We start from the raw sequence: 22,066 nt of genomic DNA on the forward strand, positions 1-22,066 counted from the left end.
AACCTGTTCAAGAAGTGATTTGTTCAAAAACCCAGTCCTGTGTTTGTTGCCTGAGAGATGAGTGACCATATAGGTATCAGCATAAAAGGGTTGCCAGGTAGAGAATTGAGACCCAAAGTTCTGTTAGACAATTGAGACATGTTTTTCCATGAACAACTTGGCCAAGAACCAAATTGTTTGAGAGCCAGGACATTTGAGAACCAAGGTTTGACTGTATCTTCATGGCCAAGAGTCAGCTCTGAAAAGTCCTCAAATGATGCAAATTAAAAGAACTGAGTAATAAAAGTTTTCAAATAACTGAGAAGCTACAAAATTGATCAGTAAGTTGATTTTCTATCCATTAGCCCCGATTCTGGGGAAACAACAACAACAACAAGTATATATATAAAATTCCCATCAAAAACAAATTAGGTTGAATATCAAAATGAGTTGCTCCATTTCAAAAACTTAGTAATACCCAACTCTTCTCTATTTCTCGCTTAAATAAGTTAATATTTATTTATTCATCATGTATTATATCTGCTTGGAGTTTAACCTCAGATCTAATTTTAAACCTGACAAGCGTATGACGAAGATGCTACTGTGATGATGACCATCATATAGATGAAGCATGTAAGGCTTACAGAAGTTAATTAAATAGCTCATCTGTCAGCCCCTTGAAAACAGGGCTCTGACAAAGGCATTCTATCTCCAGGGCTCTCACTCTGAAACACTAAACATTGTCTTTTATTGACTGGAGGCAGCATACACAGGTGGCCAATGACTGAGTGAGCAAGAGAAACCACAAACACAGACACTGTAGAAACCCAGACGCTCTTGAACTTGCAGCTAAGTGAGGTCTGATCACTGGGGCAGAAATCAATTTCTTTTCATCTTATTCTAAATTAGTAATTCATGATCATGATTTTTGCCCCCTCTTTCACTCTCATTCACTGCCATCTCTTGCAATCTGTCATCATGAGTTCGTAGGGAAAATCTAGAGGAGTGGCTGAATCTCAGTTGTTGAGACAGGAAATCATCAAAATAAGGAGGACAGGAATCGGTGATGGCCATCACTGAATGAAGGTGATGAGGAAAGTGATGGGTTCCCATGGTAGCAGGGGACATTTAATTTAATGTGTAAAGGAAACTTGCTAGTCATAGAAAGAGATTAAGAAATGGATGAAGGCGCAAGAGGGTTGGAAAATAGCACTTGTGGAGATCGGTAACAGAAAAAACAAAAGATAAAACACCACATTTCTCAAGGATAATGAAAATCCTCTTCTCTAGCACTCCAAGTACAGGTGCCAGGAATGCCCCACTGAGGCTCCTGGGAGGTCGGGATGTCAGATCCCTGGAGTGGCTGGCTGCCGCTTTGCCCTGCCCCTGAGGTGCTCCTGAACCACACACATGGTTCAACTCAAAGGGTGGGGACTCAGAACCAGATGAGACTGTCAGGGAGGATGAGGGAAAGTATGAGAAGTGAATGACATCCATAACATCATCTAAATAAAGGGGGTTCTGAGTTCTGAATTCCATACATGGAAGTGTGTAAAGGATCTGACAATAGCAGCAGCCTAGGGCAGAACTCCCTGAGAGCAGTCTGGGATGCAGTCACCCCATCTTTGCTTAAATTCCTCTGCCAACATGGATCTCATTATTTTTTAAGACAGCCTGTTGAGTTAATAAATAGCTTACTGCATGGGAAAATGTTGCCTTTACTGATCTAGAATTCTCTGCCCCCTCTTCAATACATACTTTGATGGCTTAGAGGTCTAACCTTCCAGCCTATTGCTGGAAGACCACCTGTATGGCTGCCTAATTTAACATTGAGGTCCATTCAAGGTGTGTTCCAACCTGTATGTGTTTGTGGGTTTGTATGTGTGTGTATACATGCATGTATGTATTCAATGAATGTTGGTGCCTCGTGTGTGTATGCATACATACAAGTTTCTGCTGTCCCATTTGTTATTGTACACATGGTAGACAGAAACAAGCTGAAGACAGTTTTAGTCCTTAAATAACTATGTTCTAACAGGAGAGGGATATAAGGAATGAAAAACACAAATATAGAGAACATACTAAATGCTCAGTTATGTAATAATTATTATGACAACATATCATTTTTCATTCTCAAAATAAGCCTTGGAAAAAAGAAACTGAAGCACCGAGAGAAGTACTTCTCAGCATCACACAGTTGGTAAATAGCAAAGCTGAGATCTGAACTTGGAAATGCTGACTTGGAAAAGTTGAATGAAACTCTAAGTGCTCAAGCCAGGATACAAGGAGTATAGAAATATGAAAGCCTAGAAGAAAAGCTGATTTGAAGGGCAAGTCATTCTACAATACTCCCAGCTTGACACAAAATTGAAAATAAGTGATGGTGTTCTTTTGGAAAATCTCTGCAGATGCTGACCTGCTTCACGGGTTTAAATGAAGGAAGGGACAGAGCAGCTTCAAAAAATATGAGGAAACACCTAGAAAAACTGCAACTTACTTATCAAAAATTGTGTATTTATTCTTACATATTTAAATGTCAGTCACTTTAATTGCATTCAAAGTACTCTCCATTTGATGCAATACACCTATTGAGGCTTTTTCCACTGTTCAAAACAGTTTTTGAACGTGTTGATTTTGATGACGCTCAGTGCTTCTGTTGTTTTTTGTTTCACCCCTTCCACATTTTCAAAATGTTTCCCTTTGAGGACTTTCTTCATCCATGGGAACAAAATAAAAAAAAATCACTCAGGCGGAGATCAGGAGGGTGGGGGATGGGGGTCATGCCATTTTTGGTCAAAAACGGCTGAACACTCAGCATGGTGTGGGCAGGTGTGCTCGTAAAGCACCCATCATGAAGTGGGCCAACATACTGAAAGTCTTCAAAAACATTTCACTGAAGCCAACGCAGCCTCTCACAACAATGCCAGCTGACACACTGATACAGATAGTTTTCCAGAACACTCACCTAGTGAGGGAAGCCTGTACTACAAGGGGCCCACCTCCCAGAAGGTAAGTCTGGGTTTTTTCAGGGCCTCCCCTTGTAGCTATGCTCCCTTCAGGATATAGTACCCAATTATCTAGTTATTTTGATAGAATAGAGTTTTACTATATTTTAGTAGCATCATTAGATTCCATCCCATTTCCAGTTTGCAGAGTGTGGAAAAGAAAAAGTGCAGAGGATTCTTTTGTTAGTGAATACATTCACCCTATCTGTGGAAAAAGAAAAGATTATAGTTATCTCATGCCCCATCCTCTAAGTCGCTTTGGCGTGAGTGGCTCAGAAGTCTTGAAGACGCTGTGTTCAATGACTGGAGTATCTGCAGGAGCACGAGAAAGGGTCGTGGAGGCCCGGTGAACATAAAACACACTGCCTGTCAAACATACATAATAAGAAAAGAAAAATCTGAAATTGGCTCAGCAGCAATATTCAACAAGAACTGGAGGATGAGTGTATGACATGAGTTGGAATAAGAAAGAGAAACTATTTTTAAGTTTGGATGAAAGGACCCTGGTTAAGTATGTTAGGCCAGGTATATTGACCCAGGTGACTTTCATAACTGGATGTAGACCCCGATAGAGATGAGGCCAACCGGAATTATGTGCCAGCAGAGCAGATCTAAGAAGAAGGCTCTGTGGAGCGGGGTTCATAAAGAAGCTTCAGGGGGGGTTGGAGCTCAAGCGAGGCTTCATTAGTCCCTACAATAGTGGGGTCACTGGAGAGAGAATAGCATGGTGCTTCAACAGCACAGGCCCTTTATCCAGACAAACCTGGGCTTAATTTGAATTCCATAACCATAACTTAATGACATGTAACATGTTTTTATGTTTATCTTAGTTATTTCTCATCTTAAAAATAAAATTCTAACACTTCCTGTTAATGGGCACCTCTTGCTGATGCCCTCCCATTGACATTCTCCATTCCTTTGGTAAAAGTTCCCCAGTCTTTTAGGGGGCATCACCATTCCTTATTTTCTGTCCATGTTGTTTATTGGAACGGATTGTACCCTGGGTCTAAATGTGAGCATGTAACCTATTCAGGGCCCATAAGATTTATTCCCAGGGATTTCCCCGGCGCGACACATGAAAAGGTGTTTTCTTTTCTGCTAAAGAGAATCTGGGAAGTAGTAAACTGTTAGGGGCCATAGGAGGAAAGAATCTGGCTGACAGTGAAGCTAACACAGAGGACGGGGGGCTGAGCGGTGGGGTGAGAGCAAGATCTGAGGGTGTTAAGGAGTGTCTGTGCCTAGCGAAGCTGAGGTGAAGTTAGACCTCCTGACTTCCCAGACCCGTGCGCCAGTACCTCGTACTTAGTTTTTTCCTAAAAACAGGTTGGATTTTTTTTTACATCTTGAAATAAGTTTTGATCAATACATATTGCACGTTATTAATTTGACTATAAAAATATATATGCAAAGAGGTTGGCATACAAGTGATTAACAAACGTGACTTGTTGCCAAAGATATGAGGGAAGTCATTCCCATTAATGGCATTGACCAACGGGGAAGGAAGATTGAGAGTGTGTATACATGCTCAAACATATTAGGAATAGAGTTATCTTGCTGCTATGTAATACCACTCTCAAATGCCCCCTGAGGGACATCATTGTAACAACACTGGTATTCTAGAATAACAAAGGTTCATTGCTGAACCAACTCTTAATTATCCATGTGTGAATTAGTCACAGAAACTATGTCATCAACTTTCATTTGCCCTATTTCCAGCCAGTCCCCTGTATGTCATAAAAACATATCAATAAGCTAAATCTGAACCTATTTTTAATTAAGTGAAGCAGCCCTAAGGTGGCCTTGTCTTTTGCATAGATAATACATTGCTGAGTGGGTTTTAACTGAACCTGGTTTTCTTTTTCTTTTTTTTAAGATTTTATTTATTTATTTTTAGAGAGGGAAGGGAGGAAGATAGAGAGAGAGAGAAACATCAATGTGCGGTTGCTGGGAGTCATGGCCTGCAACCCAGACATGTACCATGACTGGGAATCGAACCTGCGACACTTTGGTTCTCAGCCCGCACTCAATCCACTGAGCTACGCCAGCCAGGGCTTGAACCTGTTTTTCAGTGGCATTGACCTAAACTTGAATAAGATCCCAACACATCACATTGATCAATCTTTAATAGTAAATTTGACTTTTGGTAGGAGTTTCACTTATTTGGGTACCACTGTTCCTCCAATATCATGTTCCTCTTCAATATCAAATCCAACACTTAGGTTCTTAACTACTGAACTGTTAAACTAGCAGTTATTACTAGAAAATGTTGGGGGTGATAAGTCTTGAATTTGGGGCTGATCTTTACTACTGCAAACAAGGGCCATAAACCCAGACAGACCAAGTTTCAAAATTTGGCTGTATTACATATTATGTATTATGTTGGATAAATTACCTAGCTTTTTATTTTATCAAATGAGGGTAAGAATCCCTACCTCACAATCTTGTTATGAGAATCGAAAGGTATGGCTTATCATGTGCTTGAACCACTGTAGTTACTTAACAATACAAATACCTATTAGTGAACTTTATCTTGCTGATGCTCAGTTCACCCACCTGTATTTTTTTTCTTAATGAGAAATCCATTTTTTTTTTCTTTTTGGGAATCACCTCTCCCTCATCCTTGAACCATGCAGTGTGACTGGGCCTCAGCTCTATCTCCTGTTTCAGTTCTCAGAGTAGATATGTGTCTGACCTGCACGAGTCATGCATCACCAGATCCAAGCCAGGCCACTCAGATCCAGTCCCTGGACACGGAGGAAAGGAGGCATGCTGGTTCGATGGGGAGTCAAAGCTGTTGGAATGTACGGCTAAGCTGATATCCCTCACCGCCACAAACTGGGGAAAGCCAACCAGAGAATGAAGCCAGCACAGGGGAAATCAAAAGTAACAGATGTGCAAAGTCAGTCACTATTAATAATATTATTGTGCGTCAATGGGTACTCAAGACAATTCTTAGCTGCCAGGCATAAAACCAACTTATAAGAAACATCTCGATGAATGGCGTAGGTATTATCCTCATTCTACAGAGGACAAAACTGAGGCACACGAAGGTTCAGTAACTTCCCCACACTCCCTTACTTAGTAAAAGGTAAATCTGGAACTCACGTCTCACTATCTCTAAGCCCCTTGGCCTCTAGCCTGTAGTGCCTCCCAAGAGAACTGATTTCTGAAGAGCACTATTGTGGTAGGATATGTTTGAAAATATGCACTATACATGTAAATTGGTTTTGAAAGCAGTCTGAACTCCTTGGAGGAATGCTTACATTTATGTTAGTTATTGTAGTGCTAACAGCAACCACTGAGACAGTATAAGCTTTTATATTCCATAATTATTTTACAATTGCCAATGACTACTTCCAGGCAATAGTAACACCATATCCCCCCCAAAATACTTTTCAAGTCTACTAGTAGATGAGGAAAAGATATAAATTCATCCTCATTTTTCTCTAGGAGAAACACTAAGATACTCAGGGTAACTTAACAATTCAATTTAGCACTAGAAAAGGCCCCTTGAGTCCCTTCCACACCCCCACAGCCAGGCTCCGAGCAGAAATGATTAAAGGGGCCTTTTTTTAATTACCCCTGCTGTATAATCCTAGACAGCCCCACAGTTCCTATGAATTTGAATTAACTGGTTTCCAGCAGTAAGTCTAATGTACACGGCTTTGATTGACACCCTGTCTGCCAGCCTCAGAAAGTTGTACAGAGACAGAAAATACAGACCATTCCGAAGAGACCAAGAGGTTTTCATTAACAGTCACATGTGCCATGCAACTCACAAGGTCTCATGCCCTCTCTGGAAAAACCAGCGGCCTTAAAGAACCCATGGGGCCTTTTGGCAAGCCCAGCTAGAGAGAGACACATGTAAGCATGGTGGCCAAAAGAGCCTTGGGTTTTCTCTGCTCATCTGCCTGCATGGGCTGGATTTCGGGGGCTCTCTGTCCCAGCCCAGAAAGCAAGGCCAACAGGCATAGGCAACAAAGTCGCTGATTTGGTAGAGCACAGATGTCAGAGTAAGCGGCCTGCATTTAAATCCCGGCTTTGCCACTTTCTGGCTCTGTGACCTTGGCTACACTACTTAACCTCTTCATGTCATAGGTTCCCCATCTGTTAATGACGATAATGCAAAGCCTTACTTAATAAAATTGCTATGAGGATTAAATAGCTTTGAATAATGCTTATCGCACTGTTAGGGCTTGAATGGGGAAGATGTCTCTCTGTTCCCAAAGTCAGAGGGACAGGCTACTATTTAATTCACTTAACAGACAGACTGATTAGAATTCATTACACAACCGTGTGTGGAGTTTTTATAAGGATGATCATATGACATTTGGTACAAGGGCTTAGATAATCAGGCTTTCAGATAGAAGACCCTCATTCAAAGAATAGATAGGAAGGGATTGCAACTAGCACCCGCTGATGCAATGACGGGGGTGTCCATTCACCTCCCAGTGCTGTGTGTAAGTAAGCCAGACCTGCAGTGAGGTGAGCCATAAAGCATTGTATACCATGTGCTGCTTACGGGAAATTGCCTCATCTCAGTTCTTTTCCCTTGCCTGTCTTTTAGTTTCCCTTTGTTCCTGTGGGTAGGAATGAACTTCCATCCAGTCCTCTGTGAGCTGTAACTCTCTACCTTCTAGTGCTGGGTTCCTGTAGAGATATTTTCAGTGACTTTGGAGCAGGACCTGAGGAAAGATTTGTCTCACGGGCAAAGCATCAACTCCATTCCCAGCTTCAGTTGGGAAAACCACATTAATTTAGTCCTTCATTATTTACTTTCCAAGACCATTCTGTACATATAGAACACCAAGGGAAAGAGAGAATAAAAAAATAAAATAAAACATGGACCCTCGCCCTGGCTGGCGTAGCTCAGTGGATTGAGTGCGGGCTGGGAACCAAAGTGTCCCAGGTTCGATTCCCAGCCAGGGTACATTCCTGGGTTGCAGGCCATAACCCCCAGCAACCGCACACTGATGTTTCTCTCTCTCTCTCCCTCTCTCTCCCTCCCTCCCTTCCCTCTCTAAAAATAAATAAATAAAATCTTTAAAAAAAATGGATCCTCTTTCCCCAAGTGAATTTATAATTTCTAGGCAAAACACAGAGGTATGGGGTGTCTCATCAATAAAGAATAAGAGACATCGAGTAAGAGAAAAAGAGAAGAAATGCTGATCAGAGAAGGGAGACTCCACGATAGCTAGAGCTGAGCTCCTGGGGAACGGAGCGGCCAGTGCGGATGCCAAAAGCAGCGCTGGAACCATCCCTGAGCAAGAGCCGCGTGGGAAAGAGGTGAACAGCCTCTCTACGCAAACACCTCATGTAGTTATAAATGTCTCTTTATGATGGGGGAGAGAAAGATATTCCACATGGAAGTCTCCATGTGTTATCTTTGACCAGTTTGTTTGCGAATGACTTGTCTTTCATTTTTCCAGGCAGCTTCATTCGCATTTTAAGAGATTTCTCTAATGCAGGGCTCTGGCTTTCAACTCCCACAGGGGTTTAGGGCAGAGTTTGAAAATGAGAAATATAAAAATGCATTTTTCTTAGAAGTACATGCAAGTCCAAAGGCTGATGAGAGGCAGTGTGGTTTCAGGAGGAGTAAAGGGGAGACATCTTTTACTGTCCTGCCTGCAGGAAGCTCATTGGCTCTTGAAAGGTCATTGCCCCGATGATCATGAATGATGTGAAGGAGGCAGAGTGAAACTCTTGTTGGAGCTAGTTCTTCACAGTGCTGTTTACAATAGCGAAAGTCTGAAAACAACCTAAGTGGTGTTTCCACCGGCAGATTAGATACATTAGAGTAAACAGTCACATCTTTTGGCAGGTTTAGGTTCTAAATTCAAAGGGATTGTCAAGTAATGTCAAAACTACACTAGAATATCCGTACTGTGTTCTTTCTTTGCCAGCATCTAAGCCCTAGGAAACACAAAAGCCACAGGGAACTTGTGTCATTTCCCTTCTTTTCAATTGTCTCCCATTCCCTTGGAGGGAGGCCATGCTTAGTTTAATCAGGAGGATGGGCTCAGGCAGATCTCAGAGGGGAGGTGTGTTGGCGGGGACTGGAAAAGCTTAGTCAAAGAACATGTAAGCATAGCTCATGGACACAGACAAAATGTGGTGAAGGCTGGTGGGGGGGGCCTGAGTGGAAGGGGGTAAAGAAGGGGAACATGGGGGACATCTGTAATAATGTCAACAATAAAAATAAAAATATATATGTGTGTATATATACATACACATATATGTACTACTTTCTCTGCCTCTTTCTTTTGCTGTCTGTTCCCTCCCTTCTTCTCCCCTCCCCTGCCCTCCCTTTCTCTACTCCTCCCTTTCTCTGCTCTCTCCCCCTACCTTTCTCTTTCCTCTCACACACATCCCACCAACACATACAATTTATTTTTGTACATTAAAGAAGTCTAGGATTCACCTCCAATCTATATTCTTAGAGTAAAATGATACTTAGCTATGTGAGAAACTGATGGTGTGTATTGTTAACTGCATCCTCTCAAACAAACAAACAAACAAAGTGCAGAACAGTGTACATAAGCTAACATTTATGTAAACGCAAATCTGTGGGCTGAATGTTTTTGCCCCCTCTCAAATACATACGAGGAAGCTCTAACCACCAAACTGACAGTATCTGGAGATGGAGTCTCTGGGAGGTAATTAGGTTTAGATGAGGTCAGGACAGTGGACTCGCAGGATGGGTTCAGTGTCTGAATAAGAAGAGAAACAGACTGAAGTTCACTCTCTTTCTACCACGTGGCAGGTGCTCAGTGCTCTCACCCCTTTCTTCCTTCTCCCTTTCATAATGGGGGTGTCTATCTTACGCCTAGCCCACTATTTTATTTTGGGTTCTCATGGTTAATCTGGTTTCACGAGTTCACAGAACAGAGAAATTGTTCATCAGTGTGAATCATACCTTGACTCTCATCTGTATCTGATTTAAGTTACACTTGATGAGACACTGGACTTTAGACTTTAGAGCTGATGTGGGAACAAATTAATACTTTTGGGGCTCTTGGGATGGAATGAATGTTGTTTGCATGTGAGTAAAATATGAATTTTGGGAGGTCTGGCATGGGAATGTCGTGGACTGATTGATGGCCCCCAACTCACCTGCTGAAGTGCTAATCCCCAGCGATGGTGTTCACAGGCGGGGCCTTTGGGAGGGAGTGAGGGTTAGATGAGGTCATGAGTGTGAAGTCGCCCTGATGGGATTAGTACCTTTATAAAAGGGGAAGAGAGACTAGAGCTCTCTTTTTCTTTCAATCATGTGAGGACACAGAAATAAGGAAGTCCTCTGTAATTTTCTGCAATATTTTTTGAAATACCCTGGCCTTTACCACGAGGTAAATATGGCAGCCCTCTTTGATCTTGAACTTCCCAGCCTTCAGAACTATGAGAAATAAATGTGCTATTTAAGCTACCCAGTCTATGTCTTTTTGTTAAAGTAGCTCAAAGCTGACTAAGAAAATATTTGACAATGCATAGGACATTTCTGGAAAGTTAAGTAAGAAATTACGAATATTGGTTGCATCCCACGTGATAAAGAGAAGGCCTAGGGAACTTGAAATCAGAAGTGAGAGGAAGATCTACTTTTAGACTAAATAAGATCTACTTATTTACAAGAAAAACCTTCATTTGAACATGGAACAAATGTGCGCATAATGCTTTTAGTAATAAAAGTCACTATTAAAATTTTAAGTGTCTGTCGCACAAGTCACATCAAAATATAACGAAACAACAGTTACAAAGCCCCTGCTGTTCAGTAATTGTAATAATCTATTTTGGGTTCATTAAGTAATTTATGACATAGCTTTAATATTCTCTTAGAATGTTTACTACTCCAATGCCATTTCCTGCCCTGGGGGGTGTGGGCGTATCTCAATAAGAACAGACCTCCTGTGAGAGCGCTGGGTGAGAACACGAACCCAGTGCTCATTCACTAGGTGATATCTTAACACTGCAGCAAAAGAAAGTGAGGCTTTTTTAACAGTCGAGTCGTATTCCAGAAGAAAATTTCACCCTCTGTGACAGCATGGATGGACCTGAAGAACATTATGCTAAGTAAAATAAACCAGTCAGAGAACAGCAAATACCATATGATTTCACTCACATGTGGAATCTAATGAACAGACTGAGCTAACATGCAAATAGAGACAGACTTATTGATAGAGAGCAGTGGGGCGAGAGCTATAGGGCGTGTGGGGGAGGCTAGGGGGTGGGGGGATTGAGCAAAAAGGAAAAAGGACTCATGGACATGGACAACAGTGTGGTGATTGTAGGGAAGGGGGTATAAGGAAACTAAATGGTAATATAAAAAATACAAAAAAAAATTTTTAAAAGAGACTTACCAGTAGAACCTGTTTGGTACAACCCCTTCCTGGATAAGCTGCCACCTTCTCCCAAATTCAGCAGAGCTGTATAACTACAAAGAAAAGAAATTATTTGGCACCATGACCCTATGGTACATCGAATACACAAATATCAGTTCATCAGATCAATAATAATAATAACAGTACCTACCATTTATGGAGCACCTGCCACATGCCAGGTGAACACTCCATACAACATCTCTACTCCTCACATATGTTTTGCACTGCAGGTATTAACATTCCCATTTCACAGGTAAGGAAACTGAGGCTCGGGAAGATTAATTGCTGGAAATCACATGCCCTCTACATATTGGACTGGACTGTGACAAAGTCAGTTGTCACATCCCATTCTGCCTGGTGACAAAGTCAGTTGACCCACTTGACCTAGCACATCCGGGTCATTGTGTGGGATATGCAGAAATGCTAACTCTAGACCTGGCTCTCCAAGAGCAGAGAAAATACCTCAAATCTGACTAAAATAATGAGAAATACACGAGGCAGCCAGGTACAAAGGGATGCGGAGGGAACAGACTCAGCAGTCAATCAGGGAAGCTTCACAGACATTGCGAAGACTCAGTCGGGACCTGAAGGAATGACAACATTCACACTGACAAAAATAGGACAAGCACAAAGGAAGCAACAGAGGTCAAAGTAGTGAGATAAGCAGAAACAAGATATGAATAAGGCTGGCTTATCTAAATAAGATTCAACGAAAATGTTGAGGGAAAGGCTTTGGATGGCAAGCTAGGGAGGCTGGCATATATCCTGCCGGCAAGAGGAGCCGGTATTGGTCTTTTCAACAGTAACCAGCACTGCAGGCTATAAAAGGAGCCGGCATTGAGTAAGTTCTTTCTTAACCATCCAAGTGTTTCTTATGTACTATTTCATTTAACCCATACAACATCCTTGTGATACAAGAAGTTATTATGACCATTTTACAGTTGGTGATACAGCTGGTAAGAGTTCAAGTCCATTTGTTACACTGTGTTAGTCCTCCCCAAGGGCAGCTGCATAGAAACACTGCCTATGAGAGAGGATCTAACCTTCCACTACTTCATATTCTCTTACGTCCAGTTCTTCCTTGCTCACATGACACCCTTGGAACCCTCTTGTGCCTCCAGAAGTGTCCCCTGATGGCAGCCAAGAGATTCCCATTGCTGTTGGCATTCTGGGGCACACGGATCACTTGGCTATTGTCTTGAAAATATCATTTGGAACATCTTCTTTCCGCCATGTGCCCGGCTGTAACCCACTCACAAACCCCAAACTTCCACGGTTGTATTCGCCCAACACCGGAGTGAATGAGTGGTGAGTCACTGTGTACCGAGTACTTTGATTGCTGGGTCCCGTCCTCTCTCTCCAGCCCCAGCACTCAGAGAAGAGTCAAATGGCTCACCCAGTGAATCACCGAGGCTACAGATACACCATGCATGTCCAAGGAGCAAGGCAGCTCAAGTGGGTAAGTACTGACATTTGAAAAAGCTTTCTATACTATTGTGTTCACTGGATCAAAATACATCCTACCTGCCCCCCACCCCAAAGAGCTGAAATATCTGGCTCCTAAAGCACGCAGTTCAACGGGCTCTAACTACACAGTATCTGGGCATCCAGATAAAGAGAATCTGTGGCTTTTTTCTTTCAAGTCTTATTAATCTTTTCTGCCCCATCATGTCAGGGGAAGAAAATTGTCCTGGGTACGTTTCATGCTTGATTCATTTTAAAAGTGCTAAGCAGAGAAGTAGACACAGCTCCCTTTATAAAGATAATAGAAGGTGGGACAGCTCACTCTTAGTACAACCGCAAGAAGCCAGAGTACCCATGTCCTGCTTCTTAATCCCCAGCATGTCCTGAATACCTTGCATTTCAACATGCAGACTGATATATCGACAGCAATATACCAGGGACTGTATGACTCTCCCTCTGCCCTTACTCTATCTTTTTTTTAAAACCCAGAACCACACTGTTCTGCATGAATTTAAAGGGAACAGAGTTCACACCATTGTGTGTGCCTCTGTCCATATGTAAATGTGTATTAATATCTCTATTTATATACAAATATTTATGCCAATGCAACAGCATCACGACAGTTTAAAATAATAATTTTGTGTGAAGGCCAATTCACACGTATGCTGCTGATCACATATAAACGCTGAGAGCTCACCGGGCTACAGCAAGTGATGGCTATCCCTGCTCCCTTATGGAATTCGTCTCCATGAGGAATTGCTGGGTGTCAGCATCTTCGTGTGTGTGTATTTTCCCCTTCTATGTCTTGTTAAATTGATCCCCTCAGGCTTGGATTCAAACCTGTGTACCAGTGTGGTATGTCCCATAATATTTGTTTTTATCTCCTTCAAGGGGCTGCTTTGTTATCTGTGAGCACCCAGAGGCTTCTCAAGCAGCGGGTATCCTGAATAGCCCAGTGAAACAAGCTTCTCTTATGCAGCTCAGGGACATCCTCTTCAGGCTCCCCACTTGAAAGACACCCTTTGCCTCCACTCCTTCCCACTAGCACACGGGCACAGTCTCCCCGCCACGCCTCCATGGGCCCCGCCCACTCCAGCGGAGCTGGCTCAGAATGTGCCCACCTCAGTGACTGCCGTTCTTCTCTTTAGGCCCAGATCAAGGCCACCTTCTCCGTGAACCCCCTCCTACACATTACAATTCACAGTGGCCTCATTTCCAAAGAACTATGGCACAAGAGCAGTCGCTGTCACATTATAGGACACATATTTATATTTAACTTTCTTAGAGCCTTTCAAGAGAGCCTTCTACGAATGCAAGGAAGAAACTCCACCCTATCGAAATATCATCCTAAAATATCTGAGACTACCCAATGGCAAAGCTTTTATGTCAGGAATCCCATCCCTCCCTATCTCCACAGTGCCTAGTACATAGAAGATGATCAAGGGAAAAAATGACAGATTTCACAGTATGCAAATCCCTTAGTGATGAGTGTACCTAGTACAGTCCCCGGGTTTCTCAATGGACGGACAAAGGTAATTTATCAGAGGAATATGCTGTGCCTCCATAGACCACACTAGGGGCCTGTACCTAAACAAACAAAGCAAAACCGAACAAATAAGAATTACCTTTGAAACTCTCAAGGATTTGCAGCAAGCAGTTCTTGCATATTCATTCACCCCTAGACAAAGCGCTGTATCTTCCACCTACCACTTCAAAGATTTGCCCCCTAAGAAGTTAATCGTCCGGCCTGGTGTTCTCCCAAGAAAAGCAGAAAATGACTCACAGTCAGTCAAGTTAATGTGTTAATTAAACCTGCAGAGTCGGACAGGAAAGTTCTCCGCAGAGCAGGGAATGGTATCAAAGCCTGACTGTCTCGGCAGCAGTGGGAGGCTGTGCGTTAGAACGAGTTGATATCCTTTAATGATATTCACGGAGTCGGCAGCACCTGAGGAAGATCCTGCCCTTCCCCGCGTGTCCCTGGCTCCCGTTTCTATGGCTGTCTGAACACAGAACTGAGCACTGTCACCGCTGTGTGTCACGTCCTGAGACTGCAGAGGGTTGCGGAGAGGACAAGGGAATACCTGAACCAGTCTCAGGAGAACGAGGCCCACCTGCGGACCTCTGTCCCTGGAGGAGGGGTTTGCATTTTGGTTTGGTTTTGCTAATGCTGCTACAAACTATTGAGGGAAAGATCAGAGGAGGAGAAAGCTTATAAAGAGAAGGGGGAAAGATTCAAGGAAAAATATCCTTTCTGCCCAAAACCACTCTAAACTTTCTGGGGCCACTTCCCTGCCTCTGTGAGTGGGGCTCAATGAGCTCAGACTCGAGGCTCAGCTACGCTCAGTACCTATTAGCAGCCTTAGGGCCTAACCCTCCACTCTGTCGTCACGCTGGTAGGGAGCTGTCAATTCCTCCCCCTGCCATGCCCCTCTCCTGAATAGTTTTCCTCTGTTCTTTCTTTCTGTCTTATTTTTTTTGACATCTTTCATATTGGCTTGTTTTCTTGTCATCTGCTTTTATCAGCTATAAGAATATAGATAAAAAATACAGTTAACTGCAAAAAAATCCTTACTTGAGGATATATTTCTTAATTTTAGAGAGGAAGGTGGAGGAGAGACAGACAGACAGACACATCAGTGTGAGAGACAAACATCAACTGGTTGCCTCCCGTACGTGTCTCAATTGGGTATCAGACCCACAACTTAGGCATGTGCCCTGACGGGGGATCGAACCCACAACCTATTTTTGGTGTATGGGAAAACACTTCAACCAACTGAAGTGTTGGTTGAACGGCCAGGGCTATTATGAGCTTTTAATCAATTGTTCAATTATCTCTGGGGCCATCCTTATGAGGGTGAGGGTTACAGGGTCCAAAGAAGCAAAAAGAAGAATGCCGCCTGGGGTTGGGAAACAGACTCATCGGCTTCGCTCAGGGTATCTAACCTACAGCAGAATGGGATGGAGTGCAAGAAGCGGGTATGAAAGCAGCTGTTTCCCACCTGCATTTTCCATCCTCGTACCATTCACATTTGGTAGAATCCCTAGAAGAGTACCCTCCTTCTCTGAGGAGAAATTCAACTTCCGAATGTTGATGCGAACGCTCGCTGTGGTCCCAGTCCCTGGAAAGTCTCGATATCCCTAAGTGGGATCAAGACAGCCCCTCTCTTCAGATTGGCACACTGGTACCCATTAGGCATTTCCTTTTGCAGCTAGGAAATCGGCCCAAGGACACAATTCCATAGAAGGTAAAAATGGTAACATGTTTTAAGTGTTCGGTTAATGGGATTAGAAGCGATTCACCACAAAGTGCCCTGTGGCGACTTCCTTGGTCAGGAGGCAGGTCCCCGGGTCTCCTCCGCATGAGCTGCTTGAGAGGCTTCCACCTGGCGGAACACTTCCCGCTGTCGGCTCTTTTCAAGGTTGCCTGCTCCCTCCTCTCGGCTTCTCTGCCCTTAACAGTGCAGAGGCAGGGGGCCTGCAAATTGCACTTCTTGAAAAGGCTGACAGAAAACCCTGCCAGTTCTGTTTTATTTGCCTCATCCTGACTCGGCCCTGGGGGTGGCCTGGGTACGGAGCTCTCATCCACCTCATGATTCTCATCGCCCACTGAAGTTGCTGAATTCTTTTTAGCCAGAAAGAGATGGCACCTTCAGGACTTCAAATGCATCCCTAATGCCAGGCCTGAGGCATGGCAAACATCAAGCTCTTTCTTCCACAGGAAGGGAGAGAATCTGCCCAGAGAAACCCATGATCTTCAGAAGGATGCTCTGGTCCACAGCATGGGACAAGGCCAGAGCTCACTCCCAGGGGAAACCGCATTCCCTGGTACCTACAGTGATCTCACAACACTTCACTAGATGCCGAATGAGTCTTTTCCTCAGCTGCTGGGTACAGGGATCGATCATGAAAAAAAACATGGTGACCATTCCGAACCAACACCCCCACCCCCCTGCCACCAGGTGTAAGCTCCTCAAAGAAAAAGCTAGCTTATCAGGACACATCACAGGCAATGCCAGATGTAGTGACGTGAACTATTATGTTCAGATGCCAGAGAGGAAAAGTTGGGAACCTGCCAAAGCTTTCCAGGTGGGCACAGGGAGTACAGTTCAAGTTTCTCAATGTGAAGATGTGGAGGAACAGTGTGCCAGGGCAAATGGGTCATTCTGAGAAAATTAAGAGAGCAGCAAAGCTCAGAGTGGTGTTTGTGTTGGCTGGGAAGCACCAGGAAAAGTGAAGTGGGAACAGAGGCTACAGGCAGAGCCTGGGAGCAGGCTGGAGAGACGCAATCCCACCTGAACTTGTGGGAGCAAGTGTAGCCTGCACCCAAGGGTCACAGAGGTTGGGAGACAAGAGCGAGCAGGAATGAGGACACATCCCTGGCTCTAGCAGTCTGTCCCCAGCCTGGGTTTATCAAATGTGTCACCAGCCATTCCCCAGCTGTCACTGAAGTCTGTCATATGCCCCACAGTTGGGTTTGGCACTGTGAGGCAGGCTTGGAGCATTGGGAATACGGAACTGGGGTTAACTGGAAGGAAGAAGGGTTAGCTGGAAGGAAGGGTCACTATGTAAATGTGGTCCAGTTCCATTTATGGACACTTCGTGTGCACTCTGGGCTGGAAGTATTAGGACAGACAATTAAGAGATGGAATCTCGGCCTTAAATGGCCTCTAATATACATGGAGAATTAAACACAAGATAAATAAAATAATTAGTAGGTAAGGTAAGAATCCATGTCATAAACCCCATATGATCATATTATTATTTAAAGGCATAGATGACGCAGCTCAGCAGTCTTCAGAGACAACGTAAGCAGAAGGAGAAACTGCCCGTCAGAGCATAGTTGGAACCGTGTCTCGGTGAGATGCGCATCAGCAGTGTGAGGGTGGAACGGAGGAAAGGTAACAGTGAGAAGGCGATTGCAACAGGCCAGGGAAGAGAGGAGTGTCTGGGTTAGCTGGGTTCCCTGGGTGTGAGGAGAAGAAAGCGCGACATTTTAAAAATAAACAAACAAGCAAAACTAAACTAAATTTTAAAAACCCGACCAGATATAGAGCATAAGAGGGAGTCATTTTGCCTGGGGAAGGGGAGAGAATTTACACTCAGACCCCTGGGGCCAGAGCTGGGACAGAGTTGGGGGGGCAGGTGCACAGGCGTCACGGTGCTTGTGTTGCTCTAGGTGTCCTGAGCCAGTGTGATGAGTCACAGGGGGCTGCTAGCAGCCTGGCACCCAACTGGGGGCCGTTTCCCTCCTGCTGGAAAGTCCTCCCTTTCACTTCCTCTCAGGCCTTGATTGTGATGATCAAACAACAGTTCTTCTGCTGTGAAACTCAGCTCTTTAAATGGGCGCCACAGCATCTGTCACAGGGGACAGGTCTCATGGTAGGTCAGACAGGAAGGAGACCATTAAATAAAAATAGGGGGAAAAAGGGCAATAAAAGAAAAGAAAAGCTGCATCTCAATGGCTTTTCTAAGGAGGCTGGTGCATCCAGGCAGTAAGGACTGGGTGTGAAGACACTCAAACCGGGATTAGAGCCCTGGCTGCCATCGCTTGGCATGCTACCTGGAGAAGTTTCCTTAACCCCTTGAGGCTTCAGACGCCCGAATGCTAAGCAGGCATAATGATACATCTTACGTTCAGTATAAGAATACAGCTGACTGATCCAGGTGAGAAGTCCAAGCACAGTGTTTGCTACAGAGTAAACAGTCAATGCTACTTCTTCCCCCTCTTCCCCCTCCAAACCCCACCTTCCACAACCAATTATTGCCTCAGGCACTGAGGAAGGGAAGGGAGGAACTGAATGGCAGGGAATAGCAGAGGTGGTTGCTTTTTTAATGGCAGGGAAAAACAGGCGTGGTTGCTTTTTCCTTCTAGACATCCAGGAAACAAGGGAGGATCTCAGACGAAGAGTCCGAGTCTGAGACTCTGAGGTGGATGATTGCTCAGCACGGCCTTTCCCAGAGCGCCGAGGCTCTCCGGCTCAGAAAAACAAATCTTGGTCTGGGGTATTTTCTCATCGTACCTGTAAGTTACATCAGCCAGAGAGGCACTGCAGTTCAGCCAGTCAGGAGAGTGAGAGCCTTGGAGATCCGTATTTGTGCCTTTTCATCTGATACTATTTTATCCTCATCATGTGGCTCAGTTAAGGGACCTGGCAATTTTAGGAGGGCACCCCATGTTGGGGTTCTCTTCCTCTTGCCAGCTTTGAGGTCTTGGCTGGGGCTCTGAGCCTCTTAGAACACTGCGCTGTGTCATCTGTGCTTACAACATCCTGTTATAATGAAGGTAGGAGGTTGTCAAGATAAAATTTTTAACTTTTAAAAAAGGTAAAAACAACAGTGTCAAATTTACAAAATGTTTCTATTTTTCCTTCTCTCAAAACCATTTCCCTCCTTGACACCATCTGTGGCTGTGACCACTCCTGGCAAGAAAACCTGAGCATTTCTAGATTTCTGAAGGGCCACCCTTAGAGGTGGGCCTTTTTCCGGGTATTCCTTAAATTCGTTTAAGAAAGAGGTCCGTGCTTTCTTATGAGATCTAATGGCCTTTAGACCTTCCCACTGGAACCTGGATTAAGGAGGCATCTTAATCCATTCAGATGAGTATTGGTGGGTAGACAGGGACCAAAAGAGCTGGCTAATCATTTGTGCAAGCAAAAATGCAACTTTAGTTCAAAGCTTTCAATGGCTACCAAGTAGCATAGTTGTGCCTGTCCAAACGGGAATCCCAGTCACTCCTTTCAAAGTGTCCATTTTTCTTTGTTTTTGCAACCCATTTCACTCAAATCATTAGGAATAGGTAGATCAAACGATTCAAGGTAGCAACTGGGAAAATAACAATACAAACTGGTTAAAAAAGGTATCCAAGGTGAACACAGGCCTTCCTTGTTTGCCTATGAAGGCATTTCAGCTTGAAAACCTGTCTTACAAGCAAGCATTGGGGTTGATATTTGCAAGCTCCTCGATTTCCACTCTTATCGCCCCTTTTTGTACTTGGCTACTTAAATTATGTATATATTCATGAGATTGGAAATCAGCTCTGACATTGGAAATTTCAAGCACGTGGGAATCCTGCCAGACCAGCATGGTATGCAATGCTCAACCTATTCCTTATAAATAACTGAGTGCTTTTTTACTTAATGCGGTGCCTTGGGGAGACATGATGGCATTAGGTAGATATCAGCTTCCTAAGTGTTTGTGCTTATGCAGAAATCATTTGAATATCCCCGGGGGTCTGAATTTCAAGGACCCATTTATCTTTTATTTCAATTTGCCCTTTGACATTAAGGGGCTGCTAGGTCTATTAAAAAACAAACGGAGTTACCGTGAAGACAAATATTGAGTGCTTTAACATTTAATGGCTTACTGTTATAATAATCAATAATATTTTGTGAGCCTTGCCTATCTTCCTTGCTCCATTCATTCTGGTTCCACGGCAGCTTTTAGTGATTGACTACAAAGGCACTCAACGCTGGCTAAAGTGCCTCCGTTATAACTTCAGGTGCTGAAAAGACAACAGAACGCCTGCTAAGGCAGCCTGTGACTAAGTCCAGCGACACCACGCCAGGCGGTCTCTCCCTCAGGCCTTTGAATAATAAATACATTGGGTAGAATCTACGCTTGCTCGGCGCCACACCGCTCCCTCAGTATCCTCAAACAGACCTGCCGGGTGGGCGCTGTTATTGTTCCTTCCACTTTACAGTTGGAGAAACTACAAAATTAAGTGACCTGCTGAGGGCCACGTCGCCATTTGTAGGGCCTGAGAGAGCAGAGAGCTGATGCTTTTACCTAGCGTGCTGTATTGACTATCAGTGGTGAGAAAGTAGCACAGGTAAGTTTTGGAAGATTCTGACATCTATTCCCTTATCAAGTAGTCACTAGTTCCCAGGATAGGCCCACATTCCAAGGAGCTGTGATAAGAAATGCCCCTCTGTTAGGATCCAGGTCAGGACAGGGGAGAAGAAAAGATTAAAAAGGTAAAAAGATCCTTGGCTGATGCAGCTCAGTGGATTAAGCACAGGCCTGAGAACCAAACAGTCACCTGTTAGATTCCCAGTCAGGGCCCATGCCTGGGTTGCAGACCAGATTCTTGGTGGGGGGCACACGAGAGGCAACCACACATTGATGTTTCTCTCCCTCTCTTTCTCCCTCCCGTCCCTCTGAAAACAAATAAATAAACCTTTAAAAAATAAAAAGGAAAAAAGAGAAGATATGTATTTTTAAAGAATGGCTATGAAACTAAATAAAATTGAGCACTGGTAGAGAGAAGGCAAGGACTAAGAGTAGTTCTTTTTTTAAATATTTACTTTTACGCCCATTACTAAAATTCTATTGCATTTGCTATCCAAACATTGGCAGTATAGTTTTCCTTTCCTATCAACATACGATTGAAATTCAAAGTCAGCCTTCATGTACACAGAGAATGCCTACTGTTAATATTCAGGGTTTCCATTATGTGTGCAAAGAGACCCTTTATCAAAACATGTTGTCCCCCTTAGAGCCATGTTCTAGTTTTAAGTGGACCTGACCCACATATACAAAAATATTGAAGGTGAGGCCAACAAGCAAGCATCTAGATTTCTTTCTTTCACTAACTGTGTTTCTTTGGAGCACAGAGGGGATGAGGAATCACGCAGGTCCCTGTGAGGTGTTACTACTGCCGACTCTGAGATCTCCAAAATCAGTGAGGACATAAACTTGGGACTACCTCAGAACTGCCCCAAAATCCGGGGGCGGGGGGGGGGGGGGCACCTACCAAACTGTCTTAGAAGTTTTGTACTCCCTGGACAAAATCGTCACTCATTTAGATGCATGTTTGTTTGTTTTTTTAAAAAATCACAAAACAACTTAACATCTCTTGAAATAAAGAAAACAGACCCATGGACAGGAGAAAAATAAAGATGATATGGAAGACTGAAGGAAAAGACAAAAGTGATTTAGGGGCTACTACAAGGCAGCAGATGAGCTTTATTTGTCCTGCAGCATTTCTGTTTTAAATTTTGGAAACACTTAAAAATAAGAAAATGCCACATTTCAAACAAAGCAGGGTCACTTTCCTCAAAAAAAAAAAAAAAATCCAAAGGACTGACGGCAGTGGAGGAGCATCCTCCGTGGCGAGAACGGCAGCCTGGGGCTCACCAACGCGCCCCTCTCCCGCATGAACACCTGCTGTCCAGGGTCCCACAGCCCAGACCCAGCCCCTGAGCTCAGTGTCCTTGATCGCCTGCGTAGGCACTGAGGCCATGGCCT

The 22,066-nt window shown here is 43.8% G+C and overlaps 1 protein-coding gene across 5 annotated transcripts in view; it reads right to left on the reverse strand.

Annotated features, from left to right (window-relative positions):
- SORCS1 (sortilin related VPS10 domain containing receptor 1) overlaps positions 1 to 22,066 on the reverse strand; it is a 485,789-nt gene that overhangs the window by 149,403 nt on the left and 314,320 nt on the right. For all 5 annotated transcript variants that reach the window (XM_028513157.2, XM_028513156.2, XM_028513155.2 and 2 more), the window contains exon 5: positions 11,336 to 11,409. In XM_028513157.2, coding sequence (XP_028368958.1) covers positions 11,336 to 11,409 — 74 coding nt within the window. The remainder of the gene's footprint in view (positions 1 to 11,335; positions 11,410 to 22,066) is intronic.

The sequence above is a fragment of the Phyllostomus discolor genome, chromosome 5 (genome assembly GCF_004126475.2).
Source record: "Phyllostomus discolor isolate MPI-MPIP mPhyDis1 chromosome 5, mPhyDis1.pri.v3, whole genome shotgun sequence".
NCBI lineage: Eukaryota > Metazoa > Chordata > Mammalia > Chiroptera > Phyllostomidae > Phyllostomus > Phyllostomus discolor.